General features: G+C 56.0%; 2 protein-coding genes and 2 long non-coding RNA genes across 10 annotated transcripts in view; 3 read left to right on the top strand and 1 right to left on the bottom strand.

The window, feature by feature from the left end:
• Positions 1 to 18,861, bottom strand: part of SLC66A2 (solute carrier family 66 member 2) — a 53,116-nt gene extending 34,255 nt beyond the window's left edge. For 2 of the 7 annotated variants that reach the window (XM_045458065.1, XM_045458061.1), the window contains exons 1-4: positions 18,740 to 18,860; positions 17,789 to 18,106; positions 10,182 to 10,315; positions 2,288 to 2,341 (exon numbers count right to left, since the gene is read on the bottom strand). In XM_045458065.1, coding sequence (XP_045314021.1) covers positions 2,288 to 2,341; positions 10,182 to 10,315; positions 17,789 to 17,991 — 391 coding nt within the window. In that variant the 5' untranslated portion in view covers positions 17,992 to 18,106; positions 18,740 to 18,860. Of the gene's footprint in view, positions 1 to 2,287; positions 2,342 to 10,181; positions 10,316 to 17,788; positions 18,500 to 18,641; positions 18,660 to 18,739 lie in introns of those variants that run through there. The other 5 variants (XM_045458062.1, XM_045458063.1, XM_045458066.1 and 2 more) reach the window with 5 other exon arrangements.
• Positions 809 to 15,996, top strand: LOC123587944. Its single transcript, XR_006707619.1, has 3 exons — positions 809 to 1,001; positions 9,117 to 9,126; positions 15,986 to 15,996. It is a non-coding gene; the product is annotated as an uncharacterized LOC123587944 (long non-coding RNA).
• On the top strand, positions 17,288 to 17,807 carry LOC123587945. Its single transcript, XR_006707620.1, has 3 exons — positions 17,288 to 17,405; positions 17,516 to 17,620; positions 17,694 to 17,807. It is a non-coding gene; the product is annotated as an uncharacterized LOC123587945 (long non-coding RNA).
• LOC123587512 (translation initiation factor IF-2-like) lies at positions 18,348 to 20,482 on the top strand. Its single transcript, XM_045457298.1, has 3 exons — positions 18,348 to 18,590; positions 19,017 to 19,600; positions 20,229 to 20,482. The coding sequence occupies exons 1-3, from the start codon at positions 18,348 to 18,350 to the stop codon at positions 20,413 to 20,415; spliced, it is 1,014 nt and encodes a 337-aa protein (XP_045313254.1). The 3' UTR covers positions 20,416 to 20,482.
• The last annotated feature ends 1,535 nt before the right edge of the window (positions 20,483 to 22,017 follow it).

Consider the following 22,017-nt stretch of genomic DNA (forward strand, 5'->3'; position numbering starts at 1 on the left):
CAAGCCTCCCCGCAGCCAGGATCAGGGATCAGTAACTAGAGTTGCTACAGTATTTTGCAATACAGTTTTCAACAAAATATTGAGAAATGCAAAGAAATGGGAAAGTGGCCTGCACACAGAAGAAAAAGAAAAATAAAATCAAAAACAAAATTGCTTTTGAAAGGGAACAGCTACCAGACTTAGCAGAAATGACTTCAAAACAGTTATTATAAATATGTTCAAAGAACTAAAGGAAATCAATCGTAAAGGATAAAGGAGGGCAGGGGGTGCCTGGGTGGCTAGGTCAGTTGAGCGTCCAACTCTTGATTTCAGCTCAGGTCATGATCTCACAGTTCATGGGATTGAGCCCCATGTTGGGCTCTGTGCTGACAGTGAGGAACCTTCTTGGGATTCTCTCTCTCTGTCTCTCTGTCTCTCTGCACGCCCCCCCCCCCCCCACCAAATAAATAAACTTAAAAAAATTAAAACTAGAACTCCACATGACCCAGCAATTCCACTACTAGGTATTTATCCAAAGAAAACAAGAATAATTCAAAACGATGTGTGCACCCCTGTGTTTACAGCAGCATCATTTGCAGTAGCCTAGATGTGGGTGCAGCCCAAGCGTCCACCAACAGGTGAATGGATAAAGAAGATGTGGTGTGGGGGCGCCTGGGTGGCTCAGTCAGTTAAGAAGATGTGATGTAAATACGTACAGTGGAATATTATTCGGCCAGAAAAAAGAAGGAAGTTCTGCCACTGGAACAAGGATGGACCTTGAGGGCATTGTCAGTGAAATAAGTCAGACAGAAAAAGACAAAAATACCATATGAGCTTATTTATATGTGGAACTCTAACAACAACAACAACAAAAACAAAGCCACAATAAGCCCATGGATGCAGAGAACAGACTGGTGGTTGCCAGAGGTGGGGGATTCAGGATGGGTAAAATGGGCGAAGGTGGTCAAAAGGTACAAGCTTCCAGTTACAAAATAAGCCAGGGGGATGTAATTTACAGAATGGTGCCTATAGTTAACAATACTGTGGGGCGCCTGGGTGGCTCAGTCGGTTAAGCGTCCGACTTCAGCCAGGTCACGATCTCGCGGTCCGTGAGTTCGAGCCCCGCGTCAGGCTCTGGGCTGATGGCTCGGAGCCTGGAGCCTGTTTCCGATTCTGTGTCTCCCTCTCTCTCTGCCCCTCCCCCGTTCATGCTCTGTCTCTCTCTGTCCCAAAAATAAATAAACGTTGAAAAAAAAAATTAAAAAAAAAAAACAAAAAAAAAACAACAAAAAAAAACCACAGTCATCTCACACACACACACACGCACGCACACCAATATCTCTTGTGAACACGGACACAAAAGTCTTTAACACAATACTAGCAAACAGAATCCAGCATCTTATAAAAAGGGTTACGCATCATGGTCAGGTGGGACGTATCCCAAGAATGCAGTGTTGGTTCAACATACAAAAATCAGTCAATGTAGAATAAAGGACAAAAACCACATGATCATCTCAACAGACACAGAAAAGCAGTAGACAAACTTCAACGTTGTTTCAGGACTACAACAAACAAACAAAACAACAAACTCAGAACAGAAAGGTTCTCGCTTCTGCTAATCTGAGGCATCCGTGAGAACCCACGGCTGACATCACACGTAGTGGCGAAGGGATGCCGTCTCACTCAGCTCGGGAGCAAGACCAGCTCGGCCAGGCTCACCGCTGTAGCCATTTCGGACTCTAGGGTAATCGGGCAAGAAAGAGAAAAAGTATCCAGACTGGGAAGGAACAAGGAAGCGGATCTCTATTTGCGGATGATGTCATCTTACATACAGAAGTCCTAAAGTATCCACTAAAAAGCTAACAGCACCAATAAACGAGACGCACGAAGCTGCAGGATGTGAGATCGACGTATGAAAATCTATTTTATTTCTAGGAGATAGCCACATGCGATGCGAAATGAAATCAAGAAAACAATTCCGTTCGCCACGGCAGCAAAAAGAACAGACTTAAAAGCGTTCGGAAACCTGTACCCCGACCACCTCCTTGTCCCCGCGTCTCTCCTACCCTCCCTCCCTCTTTCTCTCACACCCACACACACACAATGGGCAGGTTTCTAGGAACTAGTTCATGCTTAACAGTAGCAGGCTACGTGTTGGTTAGTTTGCTGGGGACGCGGGCGCACTGGTACCAGGAGGCGCACGCGCGGGGCAAGCATGGCCGTGAGGGCTGAGCGGGGACAGAGCCGCACAGAATGAACGAAGCAGGGGCTCCAGCGGGCGGGCAGCCTCGTGCGGTGTGGTACGTACCCAGATATGACCGCCGGGGCGGGGGCTTGATTGCTTCATCCTGGGTATCCGCAGCTACATTTAAAAAGAGAGAAAAACAGAAAGGAGGAAGAGAAAAGAAAAACAGACCGATTTTAACACGGGCAAGCGGCTGTGTCTCCCAGTCCATTTTGCATTTCCTTTTTTAAGAAACACCGGAAAAGAAGGACAAGATCTTGGTGTCTGAGTTTGAGGAAGTTTACTTTCTGAATGATTTTCCTCCAAACCTACCCTCTTCCAATGTAAGCCCCTGGGGAAGGAGGAGGAAATCTCGGGCCAAAACGAAAAGTCACCACATTTTCACTGAATTTCTAAGGTCAGAGATGGCATGAAGCCCACGGCTTGCCTGCTCTGCTGACAGAGACAGCAGGCGGTACCCCCATTTCCCCTAAAAGCTCGTCCGTACACAAGCTCTGACTGCAAGACAGCTGTCCCAGGTCAAAGCTCTTCAGAAGGCTGCCTGATAAAGCCGTTTTCAGAGGACACTCAACAAAATGCCCTCTGGGAACAGGGAGCTAGTGCAGCATGTGAACTGGCCAAGCGTGCGGCTCAGAGGCGACGGCCCGTTACATCGGGGGTACCGCGGTACCCTGACCGCTCCCTGAGCCCCGCCACAGCACCCAAGACAAGCACGCGAGGCCTCCGTTCGGAGGGAGCCCAGCCCCACCCGAGCCCCCCCCCGCTCCGCACTGCCCAGGACGCAGCCCGCGGCCCTTGAAGACTCGGCCAGAGTCCCTCCACAGTGGGAAGAGTGAGACTCAGGCAGGCACTGGACCTGGCCACAGAACGGGGGGCAGGTGTGTGTCATTCGCCCCAGGCGAGGCAGGCTCCGCCTACAAATGGACATTTTGCAAGTAAACGGCTAAAAGAAAATGCCAGACTGGCTATGTGGGCTTGGGGACGGCCCATGTCCACAGACCCTGCTGACCAGGAGTCGCTGCCCCTCCCACCTGAGGGTTTCTTGACCCAGCAGCACCACCTCCGGGAACCGCTGGGCTCTGCATAGCCAGACTCAGCTGGACTCCCTCAGCTTCCTGCATCTGTTTCATGATTGAGGCCAAGTTTACGGCTCACCGACACTTCCTCTAAAGATCAGGGTCCCAGAGTGGAAGGGGAGGGAAGGAAGGGGACGCAGTAGGGACTGCTCACTGTGGCTCCGGTGCAGTTCAGACACACCCATGCCGTCTCCCCTCTCGCCTCGGGCCTGATCGTGCCCGGCACACAAGCTGGAAACATGCCAGGCAGCAGGGCAAGGCCAGGGTGGAGGCCCGGAGAGTGCGGCCGGGGGCCTCTCGGGTCACAATGACGGGGGAAGGAAAGGCAGCAGCTGGTAGGGGGTGTGGGTCAGGGTGGGAGGTCTGCCCCGTGTCAGACTTTCCGGAGGACAGAGTCAAGCCACCTAAGGTTTCTCGGCTAGAAAGCCGTGAGATCAGGCCTACACCTTAGAGAATCATCTTTGCGCAGGACAGACGGGAGGAGGGCCAGTCCTGAGGCTGAGAGACCAGGGGGCATCGTCCACAATCACATACTTTCAGGCATCTGTGAACACCCACTCCAGGCACCGAGGTCCAGAAACAGCCTCGACAACGTGTCCACATCGTCCCCATCGGAGGCGGCATGCATGTCCTCGCCCCTTGATTACGGGGGGCCTGTGACCACTCCATTCTGCAGAAGCGACGCATGCTTCCCAAGACCAGAGCACAGACACGGCTTCCACCTGGTTCCCTCTCACGCTCCCCTTGCGACCTGGTTGCCATGCCGCGAGGAAGCTAGGAAGCTTAGGCCACACGAGGAGGCCACGTGAAGATCTCCCAGCAGACCCCCAACACGGGAGCAACTGAGAGAAAGGGAGGGACCCAGAGGGTGAAAGACACAGAAAGAGGGAGGGAGGCAGGGCCCTGGCAAATGGCCAACCATACTGTCGCTGTCCAGCCAGACTCGTGAGCATCACTGCGTCCTTGCAAATCACCAAGCCTGGGGTTACTTGTGGAGCAGCCACAGAGACTGGAACAGAACCTGACGGGACAGAAGTCTGGGACGAGCTCAGACAGGAGAAGTGGCCATCCTGGATGCCACGGGACAGCAGGATGGAGGGCCGGTGAGCTGACCAGAGGCCAGACCATCAACCGCTCCCAGGGGCTTCTGGGCTTTGTCACAGTGTGAGAGCCGCTGCAGTGCGCGAGGGTTGGGGGGGGGCGATGGCCACAGGTGGCTCACACGATGCCCTAGAGACCAGGGGACCGGGCGGAGGTCCGGGCAAGGAGAGACAAGACCTACATCAGGGTCGTGGCTGTGGACAGGGCAGCTCAGGATTTGTAGCCTCACGTCCAAGGACATCAATAAGCCCTCGAAAATACAGAATGGTTTACAGACAAACATTGTACTGAGTGGGAGTGGGAGTCCTCAGCTTTCATTGTCGGAATGGAATGTGACCCTCCCCGCCCAAGTTTTTAGTTTAATGCAGACATAACCACATATCATAAAGGATTCACTCGTTGAACGTGTACAATCAAGTGGTTTTTAGCATGTTCGGACCTGTACGACCACCACCGCAGTCTTGGAACACTTCCGTCCCCCACAACAGAGCCCCGTCTCCGTGAGCAGCAACCCCCGTGCCCCCACCCGCCTCCCCAGCCAACTCCATTCTGGAAGCGGACTGTTGAGACTTGGGGCAAACGTCGAGGGAATGTGACTGAGTCGCAGACAATTTCTCTCTCTTGAAGAAGGAACAAGTGAGCCCCTGTGTGCCGCTGGTGGTGCCGTTCCCAGAGCCGATAAGCCACGTCATCTGGCGGTAAGAACATGTCATCCCGGGACCCCCGACAAAACAGCGTTCCAGGAGCCTCCTCACCGAGACCCCTGCGAGCAGGGACGAAGCAAGTGGCTCTTTCATTCTCGGCCCGTGGAAGATCAGAGCCACGACCGAAGAGCTCGGTGAAGGGTCACAGGACGCGTCAGCACGCACACCTGAACTATTTCGTCTGCCACGAATCTCCCAGCTCCACCCACTGAAAAAGCCAAAACCCACCCCCAATCCACAGCTGTCCCAGGGGCCAGACCGTGGTCTCCAAATGCCACAGCCCAGTGCCACAAGCGCCCCTGGGAGAAACGGCCGACTCCAGGTCTGGGGCAGGAACAGAAGAGGACGCGCCCAGAGCACCCTGTCACACCAGGGACACGGCTCCGAGGGACCACTCGTCTCTGCCGAAAAGTCAAGAGCCGACCGGAGAGGCTCCCGCTGGCAGACGGGGGGGTCCGCGGGGCCTTGAAGGGACACGACAATGGCAATCAGGCGAACACATCAAATATGTTCACATCCACACACTCGGAAGAGTGGAAAAACAAACGTGAACGCAGCTGCAGGATGTGAGGGACCAATTCTGAGAACTGGCAGATAAAGAGAAGGAAGCAATTACCTGCCTTTAATTTATAAATTACACCCTGGATAACTGCACTGCTAGAACAGCATTTCCAGGGAAGTTCCTCTTCGGAGAAGCCCCGTGGCTAACAGCCGAGCAAAGGCTGACGGGGCATCAGTGTTCTGCAGCCCCACGACTGATGGGTTTAGGCACGGGGCGCCCTCCACCACCCACATCCAAAGTCAGCCAAGGCGACGGGATGTGCCCCTCGTGGAAGAAACAACAGTCCGGCAAAAAGAAGCCAGACCTAGATCTGACCAGACCTCTGGATCCAATTAGCTTCTCAAGACGTGTTTCACAGGGCGTCCCGGAGACAGGAAGCCTCGATGCACCACCACGGGGTGTGGCAGAAGCCAGGCGGGGCCACCTCCGTGCAGCCGCGGGAGTCTGGTCCACACGCAGGCGTGGCTGGGCGGCAGGGCCGGGGTCTCAATTCCGCATCCCCACACTCCCCGCGTGTACCGCTCAGGCCACAGACGGAGGGCTGGTGCACAGCAGGCACCACGTGCAGGGCAGACACGGCAGACACGTTTCGAGGGACAAGGGACGTCAGGGAGAACCTGCAGCTGACCTCGGCGTGCCGCCTCGACTGCGGCCCGCAGACAGAAACCAGCCCCGAATCGGGAAATGAGGAGGAAGCCGCACACTTACACAAATACTGGGTCTTTGACAATTAAGGGATTACTTTTTTACGGCTGAAAATGGTATTATGGATACTTTTTCAAGTCCTTATCTATTCGAGATCCGTTATGAACTATATACAGACTATGTCTGGAATTTGCTTCAAAAACTGCAGGCAGGCGATGTGAACAGGGTCTCGGGACAGCTGGAGGCGGGTGTGATTACTGGGGGGGGGGGGGGGGGGGGCTCGGACACGCTCTCCCCGACTCCACGTGTGTTCGAGGTTCTCCACGAAAAAACACGAGGGACGGAAAGGAAACATACAGCACACGCAAGCCACTTTGGACCTCACGCCCTCTGTGCGGCCACACGGAGAGTCCACAGCAGCTTCTGGAGATCTCCCCCTGAAGCCTGTGGGCCTGGCCCCCTCGGACCCACAGCCCAGTCTGACCTCCCCCGGGTATGAGCGAGGGCACGGAAGGAACCCCCGATGTCACCTCTGGACGGCTGGGTGGAAAGCTCTTTGCTTTCACTTCACGTTCCTCTCGTCCCCAAAATGTCGACAATGACCATGTACTGCTCTTCATAATCAGATAACAGATCACGTGTTAATTTGATAAGCAACCAGCTTTTTCTCCTTTAATTCCAGTTGTTTCTTTAACCTTAACTTCTGAGCTGAACTGATGACCTTCAAAATTAAAAACCTTTATAAAAGACAGCTATAAAACATTTAAGCTTTTATTTTATTTTTTAGACTGACCGTCCTACGGAAACCCTGAAATATAGCTGTCGAACGTGTCTTCGTAAGTTACAAAGTGCCTGCTCGGTGTGCCTCCAGCACCCCCCCCCCCAACGCTCCACTGACAGCCTCCAGGAAGCGGGGACCGCAGGCCTTCCCCAGCAAGGCCCAGGGCGCAGCCGCTCCTGCGACCTCAGAGCTTTCCAGCCCGAACTGGTTGGTGTTTTCATACCCTACCCTCCCACTTCTGGCAGAGGAGAGGCAATAAACCCACAGGTTTCTTAAAAGCTTCCTGATGAGTGTGCTGTGTACCTCACACATGGTAGACGCAAATATACGTAACCCTAATTCCATCCAAGAATTAAGTAGGGGCACCTGGGTGGCTCAGTCGGTTGAGCTTCCGACTTCGCTCAGGTCAAGATCTCCCGGTCCGTGAGTTCGAGCCCCGCGTCTGGCTCTGTGCTGACAACTCAGAGCCTGGAGCCTGTTTCAGATTCTGTGTCTCCCTCTCTCTCTGACCCTCCCCCACTCACGCTCTGTCTCTCTCTGTCTCAAAAATAAATAAACATTAAAAAAAAAACAAAAAACAATTAAGTATGAATCTCAAGATCTCTCAAACACTGTATCCCGGATCCCAGGATACGATCCCAGGATGCGGAGTTTAGGGTAGATTCTCCCCCTGAGGCCGTCTGGGGCCCAGCAGGGAGCCCAGGGGTCAGGAGCCTGGCCTTCCGTACCCCACCAGAGCCCCAGCAAAGCGGAGGCCGGCAGGGCAGGCCAACTGCCCCCACAGTCCTGGCCGTCACCAGCAGACGGCTGCTCCCCGCTGCAAGGTCAAAGCCCCTGCAGCCCCGCCCACCTGTACGTCTGCGGATTTCCAGCCAGCCCTTTGGCCAGCTGCCAACGCCTGCCAACAGACACCCGCCAGACGCTGCAGACCTCACAGCTGCCATAACAGGTTACCCCAAACTCGGCGGCCGACAACACAGACTTATCACCTCACTGTTTGGGAGACCAGAAGTCTGACATGGGTCTCACTGGGCTAAAGTCAGGGCATATTCCTTCTGAAGTTTCCCGGCAAGAACCCAGGTCCTCCCGTGCGTCCAACCTGTTGGCAGAATTTGGATCCTGGAGGCTGAGGCCCCCATGTCCCTGCTGGCTGGAAGATGAAGGCTGTTCCAGCCTCAAAGGCCTGCATTGCTTTCGGCTCCTAGCCCTTCCCCCACGTCCAAAGCCAGAACCACATCCTCTTGACGTCCATCCCTGACGGGCTCTCCTCTTCCACTCCACGGGCCCAGCGGACCCTGGGTCCACCCAGACAGTCCGGGCCAACCTCCCCCCGCCTCCGAGGCCTCACACTCACCTTGCCTGCAGCCCCTGTGCCCCGCGACGTGGCACCACGGTTGCCAAGTGTGGACGAAGCGGGCTCCATTAATTGGCTCATCACAGAGAGGGTTACTTGCCAAAATTCAGATAGCAGCCCTATCCCTGGAAACCGGGGTTCACGGTCTTAACCCAGTCCATTCTAGTTCACCAGAAGAGAAATGCTGCTTTTGGAAGAATCTACATAGAGCACTGGAAGTCAAGACAGAATGAACCCCCGGGACAGGAGAGGAGAGGCCCGGCTTCCCGCTGACAAGGTCGGCCCCCGCCTCACCCTCACTGTACCTACGTTCCCGTATTTCAGCAAGGTCACATAAATGTTAAACTCCAGGACTGTCCAGGGCCCGGACGCTCGCACACCTGCAGGATATCTGGCACCCTACTTCATCCGAGCTTACACCCCATTTCGCACAAGGTCACAAAACCCAGGCTCATGATTCAAAGCCTGAGGCTCAGGACACCAAGCAACTGTGGGCACCGCGTGCCCGCTCCCGGCGCTCCTCTGTCCCTGGGGCAGGAGGACCGTTACTGACGCCCCCCCACACCGGCGCTCTGCAGCCGGCCTTGAGACCCTGCGCACATGAAAGGTGGGGTTCCCAGACCACAGACAGAGGCGGGCGGGAGCTGTGCCAGCAGAGAAAACTGCTAGGGAAGAGCAAGTAAAGGGCCCAGCCCCTCGCCTCTTAAGGGACCGGCCGGACACGCCCGCTCTCAAGGAAGGACCAGCGATACGAGCAGCCCCGCCTCGGGTGCGATTTCCCAGGTCACAAGAGGGAGAGACAAAGAACAAACACACGACAGAAGCACACCGTGCTGGTCTCTACAGCTGACGTGACACTAATCGGTCCAGGCCACCTGTCAGAGCTGGAGGCTGACCTATTTTCTACAAAGACTGAAATTAGCATACCTTCGTCTCTAAAGACAGAAGCTACGGGGGGGGAAAGGGTCTGCTCAAACGGAAAGAAAATCACCGTCAGGAATAAAATTCAGGGGCAAGACCTCAAGTCCACAGGAGTTCCCAAAGTAAACAAACTAGCAAAAACGCTTCTCTGAGCAACAGTGGAGATAAACACACACTATTTCAGACAAAATCAAAGCGAGAGCTGTCTTCAATTTGGTAACTAGAAGAAAACCAGAAGTAAGGCATTAACCCTCCTGCGTGTTCAAACACAGAACATCAGCTGAGAAAGAGCTTTTTCAAAGGAAAAGGCAAAAACGAGAAGAATTTTCTCTTCGCTGAGCCACAAACAGTCACGGAGCAGCGCGGGCCGAGCATGTAACCCGTCCTGCCCACGCTCCAGGGGACAACCCACCTGGCCCCACAGCAGCATGACTCTGGGTGAATGTTCAGTAAGGTGTGTGAGAAGATCCCCGCTACCCCGGCCACCGGTAAATGGTACAAGTGAAGGGCATGTCTCATGTACAAGCCACACACAGAGATACAACTGCCTCCTCAGACGGCATCTTTCTGTGACCTGATCCTGTCCCAGTTCAGAATCCCCTCGTAATCATCACAGAGGATGCTGGCACACTGAGATTAGTGAGTAAACATTTAACGTGCTGAAAACACAGACATCGGTTACACACAACCGAGCATCTGGTGGGTTCAAAGCTGCTCAGGTCACACTAACGCGGCTCCCTACTTCACCCACGAGCACAGGATGATTTCGCTTGCTGATTTAGTGCTTTATTCCCCAAGTTGCAGATCACCAACCTGCAAAGAAACGGCGTTTTACGTTCAGCTCATTTGTCACGCGGACTTCGGTGCAGAGTTTCAACATCAGTAACATGGTCAAGATCATGACTATGCTTTGCCAGAGGAGCGGCGACTCAAAATGCCTTCCAAACCTGGGGAGGTAAAGAGACCACGGCATCAGGAGGGCCCCCGCACACCAGGGGCCTCACCGCCTCTCCCTGCCCAGGTCCCGACCAAGGCCCCCACGGCCACATCCTGAGCAGCCCCCAGAGGGTCTCTCACATCCGTCACAGCCTCTGGCACCGACTGCCTCGGCCTCGGGCTCCACGGTGCACGGAGCTGGGTGAGCAGGGACACTCCTGGACGGCTGGGCGCGGGGACACCTCTCAGAATCATGTGCACGGCTCCTCAAAAGCCACACTCACCTCCCCAGGAGCCGCTGATGAGGGTGTGGACGGGACGCCCCGTTCCCTCGCCACACAGCCAGGTGCCCAACACCCCACCTGCAGAGGCACCTGCAGAGGCACCTAGACCACCTGATGCCCTGGGAAGATGCATTCCGGAGTCCAGGAATGATAGGAAGCCCTGCCCCCTGACGAAGACGAGTGGGGTCAGCAGGCCAGAGCAGCCCACGCTGTGAGCAGACCAGTGAAGGGGGCCAGGGCACCCCCCACCCCCCCCCCCACCCCAGAGAGGAGAAGGCAGCTGAAGGCACAACCCCCTCCCGACCTGAGGCCCTGACCCCCCCACCCCCACCCGACCCAGGCCTCTCTGTCCAATCTCCCTCCCCACCCAGGTCTCGCTGACCCCCAGCCGAGGCCTAGTGGCTCGTGCTCTTCTCCGGGCCCCGACCCCGCCTGGCTCTCACATCCTCCCTGCTGGTTTTCCCTCCAGGGGCAGAACTTCTCACCAACTCGGCCACAAGCTCGAGGAGGTGAGACCGCAATCTAGTGACTAGCACGGGCTGGGCCTGTCGGCAGAACCCGAACCCCAGGGGCTGAGAACAGCCCGGCCCTTCTGGGGGCAGCTCGGGGTCTCCGCCACGGCCACCGGAACCACCAGAGCCGTGACCTGTTGGTCGGGCCACGCAGGCCTGCGGGACTACCATCGCCGAGGCCAGGGCACAGCACCGTGCTCTTTCAAGGCCCAGCCCCAATTCTAGCCCAGCTGCTCTGGAGAAGGAACCCCGCTAGGTCTGCCTACAACATGGCCTGAAGGGTATTCCCAAAACTGGGGCTGGCGGTCAGCACCTCTAAGTCAGGAGAGCCTGCAGTCTGATTTCCCAGCTGCTCCCGAAAGAGACCACCACCCGGGCCCCACCTCCCACGTCCTCTCACCCCCTCGGGCCTGAGCCTACACCCAGCTCCCCCTGCAGAGAGGGCTCACGCCCACAACACAGAGCTGGGGCAGACGTCCCTGAGGGGCCACCCCTGGGACTGCACCGAATCAATGAGAAATCGGGACAAAAACTCAGCGGCCGGGCTCGTGGTAAAGGACGAGACCAGAGGCAGCCCCTCCCCGCCGGCCAGGGCATGTCTCTGGAAGCTGTGCCTATGCTAACAAGTCTTACCTACAAGGTAAAGAGACAGCGATGTCCCCAAGGTAGAGACACTGACCCCTGCACCCGCTCCAGGGCCGACTCGGCGTCTTCAAGCCCACGTCTGTGAGCACCTCGCCGCCAAGCTCGGATCACCTGCCTCTCAGGAGAGAGCAGACAGCACCTCCGATGAGGATTTGCCACGACCACAGCCACGGCCACAGCCACGGTGAGCCGGCCCAGCAGGTGAGAATGTGCCACCTGGAGGGGAGCCACACCAGCTGAGGCTCCCACAGGAGGTCAGGCAACCAGGAAAAAACAGACGTTCCCTGCGGAGTGGGGGTTCCGGAGACACAGGTTCCAGGACCGGCATTCTGCACTGGTTCCTGACGCCAAGGCCCATGTCCTCTGAGCAAAGGACAGAGCAGGCCTGAGGTCACAGAGGCTCAGGCCCATGCCACCTGGGTCCAGGAAGGGCAGAGGGGCCAGGACACAGCAGACGGCTCCATGACCACCAGCTTCTTCCTGCCTACCCAGGAAATGTCACTTCGGCTCACCTGGGACCCTGCTGCTTCATCAGGCCTCTCCTGAGGCGCCTCAGGAATTGCAAAGGAAATGCTAAGTGACTGGAGCAAGAAAGGGTTGATGAGCCAGGCCTGGGTGAAGAGAAGGTACGAGAAGAAAGAGGTGACAGTGCCCTGGGGCTTTCTAGGTCAGAGGCACAGGCTGGGGGCGCTTCCGTAGGCTCACACGGGCTCCAGGCCCCTGGCACCCATGAGCCGCTGCCCCTGCACCTCATCTCTGCTGTAGAGGGCGACTATAACACTGGGGACTATCTAAGGACGTTTCTAGTCATTTCTAGGAACTGGATCCCACGGTTACCCAGCTGACCCCAGGGGTCAACTCATCTACAGGTGAAGGTCAGACAAGGGGCCAGCAGAAGCTAGATGTCAGCCTACTAAGACTGGAGACGCTTCCTTCCCCAGCAGGCCGGGAAGAACCACAATAAATAAGCTGCTCTGGGGCCTCTCACACCAAGCGCATCGTGCGAGAAAGGCCACTTTCATGTTTTAAATGCTCAACAGAAACAATGACTGGAAAACCTGGGCAAAGGAATCAAGGTTTGCACTTCTCCTTAAACCACACACCTGAAGAGGCGCCTGGGTGCCCCAGTGGGTTAAACGTCCGACTCGGGCTCAGGTCATGACCTCATGGTTTGAGAGTTCAAGCCCCACATCAGGCTTGCTGCTGTCAGCACAGGCCTGCTTGGGACCCTCTGTCCCCCTCTCGCTGCCCCTCCCCCGTCGCACATGCTCTCTCTCTCAAAAGTAAACAAACATCAAAAAAAAAAAAAAAAACCCCACCAAAAATCGAATCCAGATGAACCCAGTATTTATAGTAAAAACAAGACCATTTCAAGTGAAGTGAGAGGGAGCAGAGGTGAGTACTTAGGGTGAAGACAGGCTGAGACACAAAATTTCAAAAAGCACAACTTTCCACCAAAGATATACAAGAGACAAAATAAATATGAAACAAGGTTCAATGTCATTAGTAATTTCATAAACTAATTAAAATACAAAGATACCATTTTTTACTTGTCAAGTTAGTTAAGCTTTTCTTCCTTTGATGCTAATAATCTGTACTGACGGGGATGTCGTGAGAGCACTTTTCCCTCTCCTGTCCCTGACAATATGGGTTGGCACAACTTCTTAGAACAAATGATGGGACAGCCTACCAGACAGGTGAAGGGCCTGCCGCTCATGCAGCCACTCTGAAAGGGTTCGGGGCGCCTGGGAGCCTGGGAGCCTGGGAGGCTCAGTCAGAGAAGCATCCGACTTCGGCTCAGATCATGATCTCACGGCTGGAGTTCGAGCCCCATGTCAGGCTCTCTGCTGTCAGCACGGAGCCCACTTCAGTTCCTGTCGCCCTCTCTCTCTGCCCCTCCCCAGCTCATGTCTCAAAAGCAAATAAAAACATCAAAAAAATTTTTTAACTAAAAAAAAAAAATACAGTAAAATAAAAAAAGTTCTCCCTTAACTGCAGCGTCCCTAGGTCTCACCCCCCAGGAAGGTACACACCGAAGAGGGGACAGGCAACATTTCACCCAAAGTTTCCATAGAGATCACCTTCTCCGGGTCTTCAAAGTTACAGAGTAAAGCTCAAGCGGAAAGAAGTTGTGTATCTACTCCCCTGTGGCTACACCCTTAGCAAAATGTTACTACGTCCTCAACGGTGTGGTATCTCTGGCAGTGTTCCTGCATCTCCCATCCAGTGTCATGCTGCACGTCCAAATAGTGTTACCACACCTGGGAAACAGCTTACGGCGTCGCTGACACAATGTTGCCGTATCCAGCGCAGCGCTAAGGCAGGGCTCCAACGCGGTGTTATCACCTCTCAGTTACTTTGTTTACTGCACGTCTGATACAGTGTTAATACATCTCCAATACAGCCCTACTACATCTCTGATAGATGATGCTACGTTACCACATCTGATACGGTGTCACTACATGGCTGAAGTGTGCCCACGTTCCTGATACAACGTCACTGCATCCAATACAACGTTATTATGCATCTGATCCAACATTAGCGTATCTCTGATGCAGCGTGTTCATCCAATACAAATGGAGCTTGAGAACTGCCTCTACCAAGACACAAAGTTCTGGGGGGGCCTTGCAACACCATCCGTGCACCGTGGCCCCTCCCTCCTCGTCCCTTCTACAAAATCACAAGCCTGCAAATAGGAGCTACGAGGCATCATTTAGCCTTTCTCTTGGCTTCTCCTGACACCACAGAGGCAAAATCCTATACATCAGCATTTTATAGAATATAATCTGCTGAATGTTAGTTTTGCAAAAGGATGATAAGAATCGCAAGAAATCAGGGCGCCTGCGTGGCCCAGTCCGCTGAGCGTCCGACTTCAGCTCAGGTCATGATCTCACGGTTCATGAGTTCGAGCCCCACGTTGGGCTCTCTGCTGTCAGCACAGAGCTGGCTTCAGAAACTCTGTACCCCTCTCTCTGCCCTTCCCCTGCTCACTCTCTCTCTCTTCTCAAAAACAAATAAACATAAAAAAAAAAAAAAAGAACTGTAAGAAATAAAGCGCTAGGGTCTCACGAGTTTCAGGAACCTGGGGTTTACAAGCTCTGCTGGCCTCCCTGGGCGGCAGGGCCACCCACGAGCTCATTCCACGAGTCTGCAGGGGGCTTCCCAGCCTGGAGCTCTGAGGACCACGCTCTCAGCCAGCTCTAGGAAACACACTCTTCAGTTCTAACTTCACCACTGTTCCAGTGTAGACCCTGCTTCCCCCTCAGGGGGCGCCCGCCATGACCCGTATGTGTGTAAATGGTACGTTCCACACAATGCTGCTGCTGAAGCGTAAACCCTGCGGCATCTGCAGTGTGTGGAATGTGGGAAACCCTCTAAAACCTATTAAATCATGTGGGCCACTAACCCATGAAGCCTGGAGGAGGCCCAGGAGTGGGGTCTTAGGACTAGGTGGGCAGAGAGGTACATGTTAGTCACAAGCCACAGGCGGAGCCCAGCCTGCCTGCTGGGGTTCACCCCGTGAAATCCAAGTACTGCCCTATGTGAGAAGCACATGCCCAGGCCAGAGAGACTCCTGAGGAGGGACCAGTGCCCTCTGCCAGCCCCCCTTCATCCCAGAATACTGCCTGAAGGCGGCGCTGGGGTTCACACGGTAGCCACAGGACCCCTGAAGTGACCCAGGACGGTTCAGGGTGCAGACTCCGGGGAAGGACCAATAGGATGCACAGAAATACGCTGGCCCGTGGACAAAACTGAGAATCACTAAAGGCCCCCTGTGCTGAATTAGGAGAGAGCACACACTCGTTCTCAAAGTCCCAGGCCCGGCAGTGAAGGGAGAACTTCTAGTCCAAACGCATTAAATGCCAATTAAATCCAGAGGCCCTGGTGACTTGGCTTTCAAAAAATTAGTTTAATTTCTGACTTCTCCAAACCAGGTATTTGGACATAGATTAGACACCCTATTCTCTTCTCTGCAATCGTAAAGGATAAGTACTCTTTTTTTTTTTTTTTTTTTTATGTTTATTGATTTCTGAGACAGAGAGAGAGTATGAATGGGGCAGGGGCAGAGAGAGAGGGAGACACGGAATCCAAAGCAGGTTCCAGGCTCTGAACTGTCAACACAGAGCCCGACACAGGGCTCAAACTCACAGACCGCGAGATCACGACCTGAGCCGAAGTCGGTCCCTCAACCAACTGAGCCACCCAGGCGCCCCAAAGGATGAGTATTCTTAAGGAAAAGACGTCTCAACTGCTCTCCGTCCCGCCGCCCCTTCCCATAAGGGAAGCCAGTCTCGGGCACTTCCCCTCCACTGCCAGAGAAAACTCACTCCAGCGCCTAATGAAGTGCCCTTCCTGGCCAACGCTGTGACACCAGGCAGGTGGCAGGCCAGGGGCTCCCTGAGCGCCCTCCAGTGCGCTCAGGGTTAACAACTGTGTCAGAGGCAACTGCATTTTGGGACCTGCTTCCGTTCAACCTTAGACTGGATTAAGGCCATTTTAGAAAAGGGAAGCTACGTGTCACCCTGAAGTGAGTGAGCTCTGTCCCCAAAGGAAAAAGAGGAATCTTCAAAATGGGGTTCTTCAACTTGTGCCAAAGAAAAAACTAAGCACCCACTGGCCCTCCTTTCAAAGCAGCCTGGCCCAGAGACAAACCTGGCGGTGTGACACATTCTCCGGGGAGGAGCCAACTTACCAGCTCACCTTTTAAAAGCCCCGGACGAGGGCAAAACTAACACACAGTGGACACAAATCAAAGGCATGGGGCCACGGCTGGATGGAACACAGAGGAGAGAACTTCGGGGCTCAGAACAGTCATCTCTCGGTGGCGATGGTGACGGGAAGGGGGCGTTGTCAAAACTCATCGAACTGTTCACTTACAATGGATGCTTTTATTCCACGTAAATCATACCTCCGTAAGGTGGACTCAAACATGAATTAGCTGGGGAGCCAGGGTGGCTCAGTCGGTTAAGAGTGTGACTTATGATTTCAGCTCAGGTCATGACCTCACAGTTTGTGAGTTCAGGCCCCGCATCGGGCTCTGAGCCGACAGTGTGGAACCTGCTTAGGACTCTCTCTCTCTCTGCCTCTCCCCTGATCGCTCTCTTTCTCTCTGTCTCAAAATAAATAATAAACTTAAGAAAAAGAACTAGCAAAAAACGTGATTACTCAGTAACGAACAAGTCAGAAGGAAGGGCCAGAAGCAGAGCTCTGGACACCCCCGCCTGGTGCCCTTATCCGGCCTCCACACCCCCCCACCCTCCGGAGCAACTTTCCTCACTATCTGTGCTCACAGAGGGTCCGGGCGCCACCAAGCAGAAAGGAAAGTTCCAGGCCTTTTTAGTCTTAGAATGAGGCTCCAAGATCTCATTTCATTTCCTCTAAAAACTCCCCCTCCCAAACATGTCTGGCTTTAGCAACTGTTAAAATTAATTTCCGGTTCCTTACCCGAATGCAAATGATAATAAGAGGAAGCTGGGCTGGGAGTGGCAAGAAAAAATAGTCTCTTAAGTATTATCCAGAAAGTTGACTTTCCTATTAAAACAAAACAAAACAAAACCGTACACACAACAGGAAGGCTGAGGGGACCACCGTCCCTGTACATGACCCCTGAATGCTCTTTCCTGTCAGGCTGTGATGTCCCCTCCTAAGGGGCTCCAGTGGTCAGTGGTCAGGCTGTGATGTCCCCTTCCTACAGCTCATCCCTTTTTCTTCATCTTAATCACTTACTCATTCCTTGCTTTCTCTTTCCCACTCCCATGCAAATTCTAAGGACAGGGACCCAGTTCTAGGACCTTATCCGGCACACAGAAGTCCGTGGGAAAATATCTGACAACGTAAGAAGGACAGAAAATGAAGATGCGGACGTGAGACGACAGTAAGTTTCTCCACTCCGATCCCACCATTTTCCCCGGGGAACAGTCCCGCCCACTTCACCAGCTCCCTCCTAGGAAGTTCAGCCGCCTGCACCACCACCCCACTCCGAAACCCCAAAAAGAGAAAGCCATCACCCTGGAAGTACCCCCACGGAAAGCTCCCAACTCACCAGAAAAGGATCCGTAAAATGTTAGCCACCAGGAGCACCAGACACACGTAGGTAGAGAAGCCCTCAGCATTCTGAGTCCTCCGGATGTCCCTGTACTGTGGGATATAGGGCACGACCCCTCCGAACACCATGGCCCCGGCTGCCCCCCAGGACACCAGCTGGTGCAAGGGGACCAACAGCCAATCCAAGCCTTCTGCTTCCATCCCGACTGACGTCCACCTGGCCCGGGGGCCCTCCGCTCTCACGGTCCTGGAACGCGCGCTGACGGTCACCCCCACATCGCCGCCGCTACCTTGTGCAGTCCTCCACCCTCGGGGCCTGGCGAGAGAGGAAAGGAGGTGAACTGCGGCGCAGGGCCCTGGAGGCAAAGTGAGGGGCGCGCTCCCAGGGCGCTCCCGGAAGCCCGCGGAGGCTCACGGCGGCGGCACGACCCCCTCCTCAGACACCGGCGCCTCCGGGAGCCCTGCGCACGCGAACCGGCACCCGCGGGGGGCAAGAGGCGCGGGGCGCACGGCGGTGGACGCGGGCCTGGGAAGCACGCTCAGTCCGGGGGCGGGCGATGGCTGCGTCCCAGCGGGAACACGCGGCCGGGGTGGGGCGGAGCGCGCTCAGTCCTGGGGGCGCGCTCAGTCCTGGGGACGCGCTCAGCCCTGGTGGGGCGCTCGGCCCCGGGGGCGCGCCCAGCCCTGGGGACGCGCTCGGCCCCGGGGGCGCGCTCAGCCCTGCGGACGCGCTCGGCCCCGGGGGCGCGCTCAGGCCCGGGGGGCGCGCTCAGCAGGAGAGTGGGGTGGCTCGGTCTGGGGTGGGACGCACGGCCCGGGGGTGGGGAGACACACTCAGTCCTGGGACCCACCGCCCGCCCCGAGCCCCGAGCCCCGAGCCAGGGGAGGGCGGTCCCCGCGCCGCGCCCGCGTCCACACGCGGCCTGCGGATCCAGGGCCCGGCCCTTACCCTCCGCGCCCGCACCCGCACCCGCGCCCGCGCCGGCCCCGCCCGGTCTGTTCTGCGTGCACTTTCCGTCTGTCCGTCCCAGCGCCGCAGCCCCGCCTCCGAGTGACGTCACAATGCAGGGGACCCGCCCACCCAGGCGGCGGGCCGAGAGGCGCTGGGTCCTAGAGCGCACCTGTCTGTCAGGGAGGGGTCGGAGCTAGACCGAGAACGCAGTCGTGGGTTGGGGGTCGCCGCGGCCATGCTGCTCCGCCGGCCCGGCCCGCCCCTCCCCGGTTAGGAAACACCTGCGTGGCGAGACCGCGCCTCGAGAGCCAGGGACGCACCAGACGCGTCCCCCGACCTGCGCCTGGGCGAGGGGCCGTGTGGACGCGGTGCGCCGCCACGGAGAGCAGAGGACAGGGTGCCGTCCACGGCCGAGGTCTGCGCGAGGCCTGGGGACCCCCCTCGTGGGGGCCCGGGTTGGGTCTGCCCTCCCCCCGCCCCCGGTGATGCCGGCGGTCCCTCCGCACCTTCGTTTTCCGACGACCTGGAGAGTCGGGGGGGGGGGGGGGGGGGCTGCCCGTCCCGATGCGGGCGGGGCCCTGAGGAGCAGGGTGCAGAAGTGAGCCGTGTCAGGAACCTCACCTGGTCTCCGGTGAGGCGGAAACAGGCCCACCGTGTGCCCGAAGCCTCCGCAGGCCCGCCTTCCGCTCCCATCGCAGGTACCCCAGGCCCAGGGCGGCAGCCGGGACTGCTGGTCGGGGCGCAGCCTCTCAGACACATCGTGACCGAAGGACCGAAGGACGTGCTGGACGTGCCGCTCCCTGACTCGCCAAGTGCTTCCCAGCCTCGGCCCATTCACAGAGCTCTTCCCCGACCGAGGTGAGCCCCCAGGGGCCCTAGCAGGTGCACCGCGCCTGCATGCTGGCGGTCTGGGTGTGCATGGAGCCCGGTGGCCGGTGGGATGGTGAGCCGTGAGGACCCTTGTGAGAAGCCAGCGAGCCCTGTGTGCCCAGGCCTCTTGCAGGAGGGACTCAGGGCAGAGAACTGCAGGGCCCCAGGGTTCTGCTCCCCTCTCAGTGCGGTGGGACCCGAAACACCCCAAAAGGGAAGGCCTGGTGGATGAGAGCAGGTGGCCCTGGGGGCACACACCCGGCCGGCCAGCTTCCCCGCCTGCAGGTCTGACCTGGTCTCCTGCTTCCTACCCGGAAGATTTTGTGAGAAATCCTGGGAACAGCACGGACCTCACTGAGACTAAGTCCCAAACAAGCCTGGTGTGATGAAAAGGGCCTCCTTAAAGCACGGGGTCATGCTTACTTCCCCCCAGTGTCCCAGGCTGTTGTTAGGTTTTCTGAGTCACAGCTACTCAGAGGATCCACAGGGAACAACGGAGAACACAGCAGCAGGAATGTACAGGGAAATGAAAATACACACACAGAGGGAAGTGGCGGCAAGACTGGGAGAAAAGAAGTAGGTGTTCCTACTTAACCGCCTCTCCTGAACTCTGCAGGCCCGAGAGCGGTCCACCCCGTCCTGGAGGCTGGGGTGGCGTGACAGGCTCCCCTCCCACTCTCACTGGATCACGTGGAGTCACGTCCACTGGTCCTGTTCATGCTGGCAAAGGCGGGCAGATTGCTCACCGGCCCCCAGCCGCCCACTGCTCTGGACCCGTCAGGGCACATCTCAGAGCCTGCTAAGTGGATACAATCCTGCGTTCTTGGCCCAGGACTTCACCCCGAAAGTGAGCTGATGACTGAGAGTGGGCTTGTAATCGTTTTAAACACCAACTGTCTGGAATCCGAGTGGCACTCTCTGGTCTAGAACCATCGGTCAGTCAGGAGAAGGGAGGACAGCTCATCTGAGACGGTGAATGTGTTACATGACTTCCCGCAAACAAAAGAAGCCAAATTGTGCTAGGCCAGAAAATGGCCCCCAAGTATATCCTCCTAATCCCCAGAAACCTGCGAATGTTACCTTATTAAAAAAGAAGAAGACGAAGGAGAAGGAGAAGGACAAGAAGTGCAGGGCATTGGCTGGCTCAGTTGGTGGAGTGTGTGACTCTTGATCTCAGGGTTGAGGAGTCTGAGCCCCATGTTGGGTGTAGAGATTACTCAAAAAATGAAACCTTTTAAAAAATAAAAATAAATAAAATTTTTTGAATATTTTTTAACATTTATTCATTTTTGAGACACACACACACACAGATCATGAGCAGGGGAGGGGCAGAGAGAGAGGGAGACACAGAATCAGAAGCAGGTGTCAGGCTCCCCACCTGTCAGCACAGAGCCCGACGCGGGGCTCGAACTCAAGAATCTCGAGATGATGACCTGAGCTGAAGTTGGATACTTAAACGACTGAGCCACCCAGGCATCCCAAAATAAACTATTTTTTTAAAATGCAGATGTGATTACATTAAGGATCTTGAGACAGCAGGGCGCCTGCGTGACTCAGTTGGTTAAGCATCCGACTCTTGATTTCAGCTCAGGTCACGGTGTCATGGTCCGCGACATCAAGCATTGTGTTGGGCTCTGTGCTGACAGCACGGAGCCTGCCTGGGATTCTCTCTCTCCCTCTCTCTCTCTGCCCCTCCCCACTCACGCTCTCTCTCTCTCTCTCAAAATAAATAATCTTTTTTCTTTTGCAAAAAGGATCTTGAGGTAGGGAGATCACCCGAGATTACCCAAGAGGGCTCTAAATGCCATCTCCTGTGTCTCTACAAGAAGAAGGCAGGAGACAAGACCAAGGAGCAGAGGCCACCACAGGCCAAGGGACACAGGCAGCTCACAGAGGCTGGAGGCACCGGAGGGACTGTCCCCAGGAGCCTCCGGAAGGAGCACAGCCCTGCCAGGACCCTGACCTGGGCCTGTAAAACGGATTTTGGACTTCTAGCCTTCAAAACTGCGAGAGAACACATTTCTGCTTTTTCCGCCAGTGTATCGTGACAGCCACCACCGGAAGCGAATCTAGAAGTCCCCAGGGAGTGACTAACAAGATGGTCAGCGTCACGGGCAGAGAAGAGGCGGGGCCACCCCCCTCCGCTGCTGTGCCTGCCCCCGTGTCCAGGAAACCTGCAAGGAGACAGATCGGAGGCTTCACTCAAGGAACTTGGGTTGTAAAGTTCCGGAACACGGACTTCCAGCGCCAGCCCCAGAGCACTTGGTGCTGGTCCCCCGATGACTCTCACCCCCACCCCGGCTTTCTTCGTCGACCCAGCCGTGGCCCTCGCCTGGTGGAGTGGGGCAAAGAACGTCTGGGTGCCCATACTCCGAGCTCAGCCTTTCCTTTGGGCAGCTCACCAC

Source organism: Leopardus geoffroyi, chromosome D3, assembly GCF_018350155.1.
Source record: "Leopardus geoffroyi isolate Oge1 chromosome D3, O.geoffroyi_Oge1_pat1.0, whole genome shotgun sequence".
NCBI classification, from domain to species: domain Eukaryota; kingdom Metazoa; phylum Chordata; class Mammalia; order Carnivora; family Felidae; genus Leopardus; species Leopardus geoffroyi.

Bases quoted from the DNA above. Each gene is read 5' to 3' on its own strand.
- LOC123587512 (XM_045457298.1), top strand. From the start codon at position 18,348: ATGGCTGCGTCCCAGCGGGAACACGCGGCCGGGGTGGGGCGGAGCGCG. The intron at 18,591-19,016 runs GTGGGACGCACG...CTCCCCGGTTAG, and splicing joins GTGGGGTGGCTCGGTCTGGG to GAAACACCTGCGTGGCGAGA. The intron at 19,601-20,228 runs GTGAGCCCCCAG...TGAACTCTGCAG, and splicing joins AGAGCTCTTCCCCGACCGAG to GCCCGAGAGCGGTCCACCCC.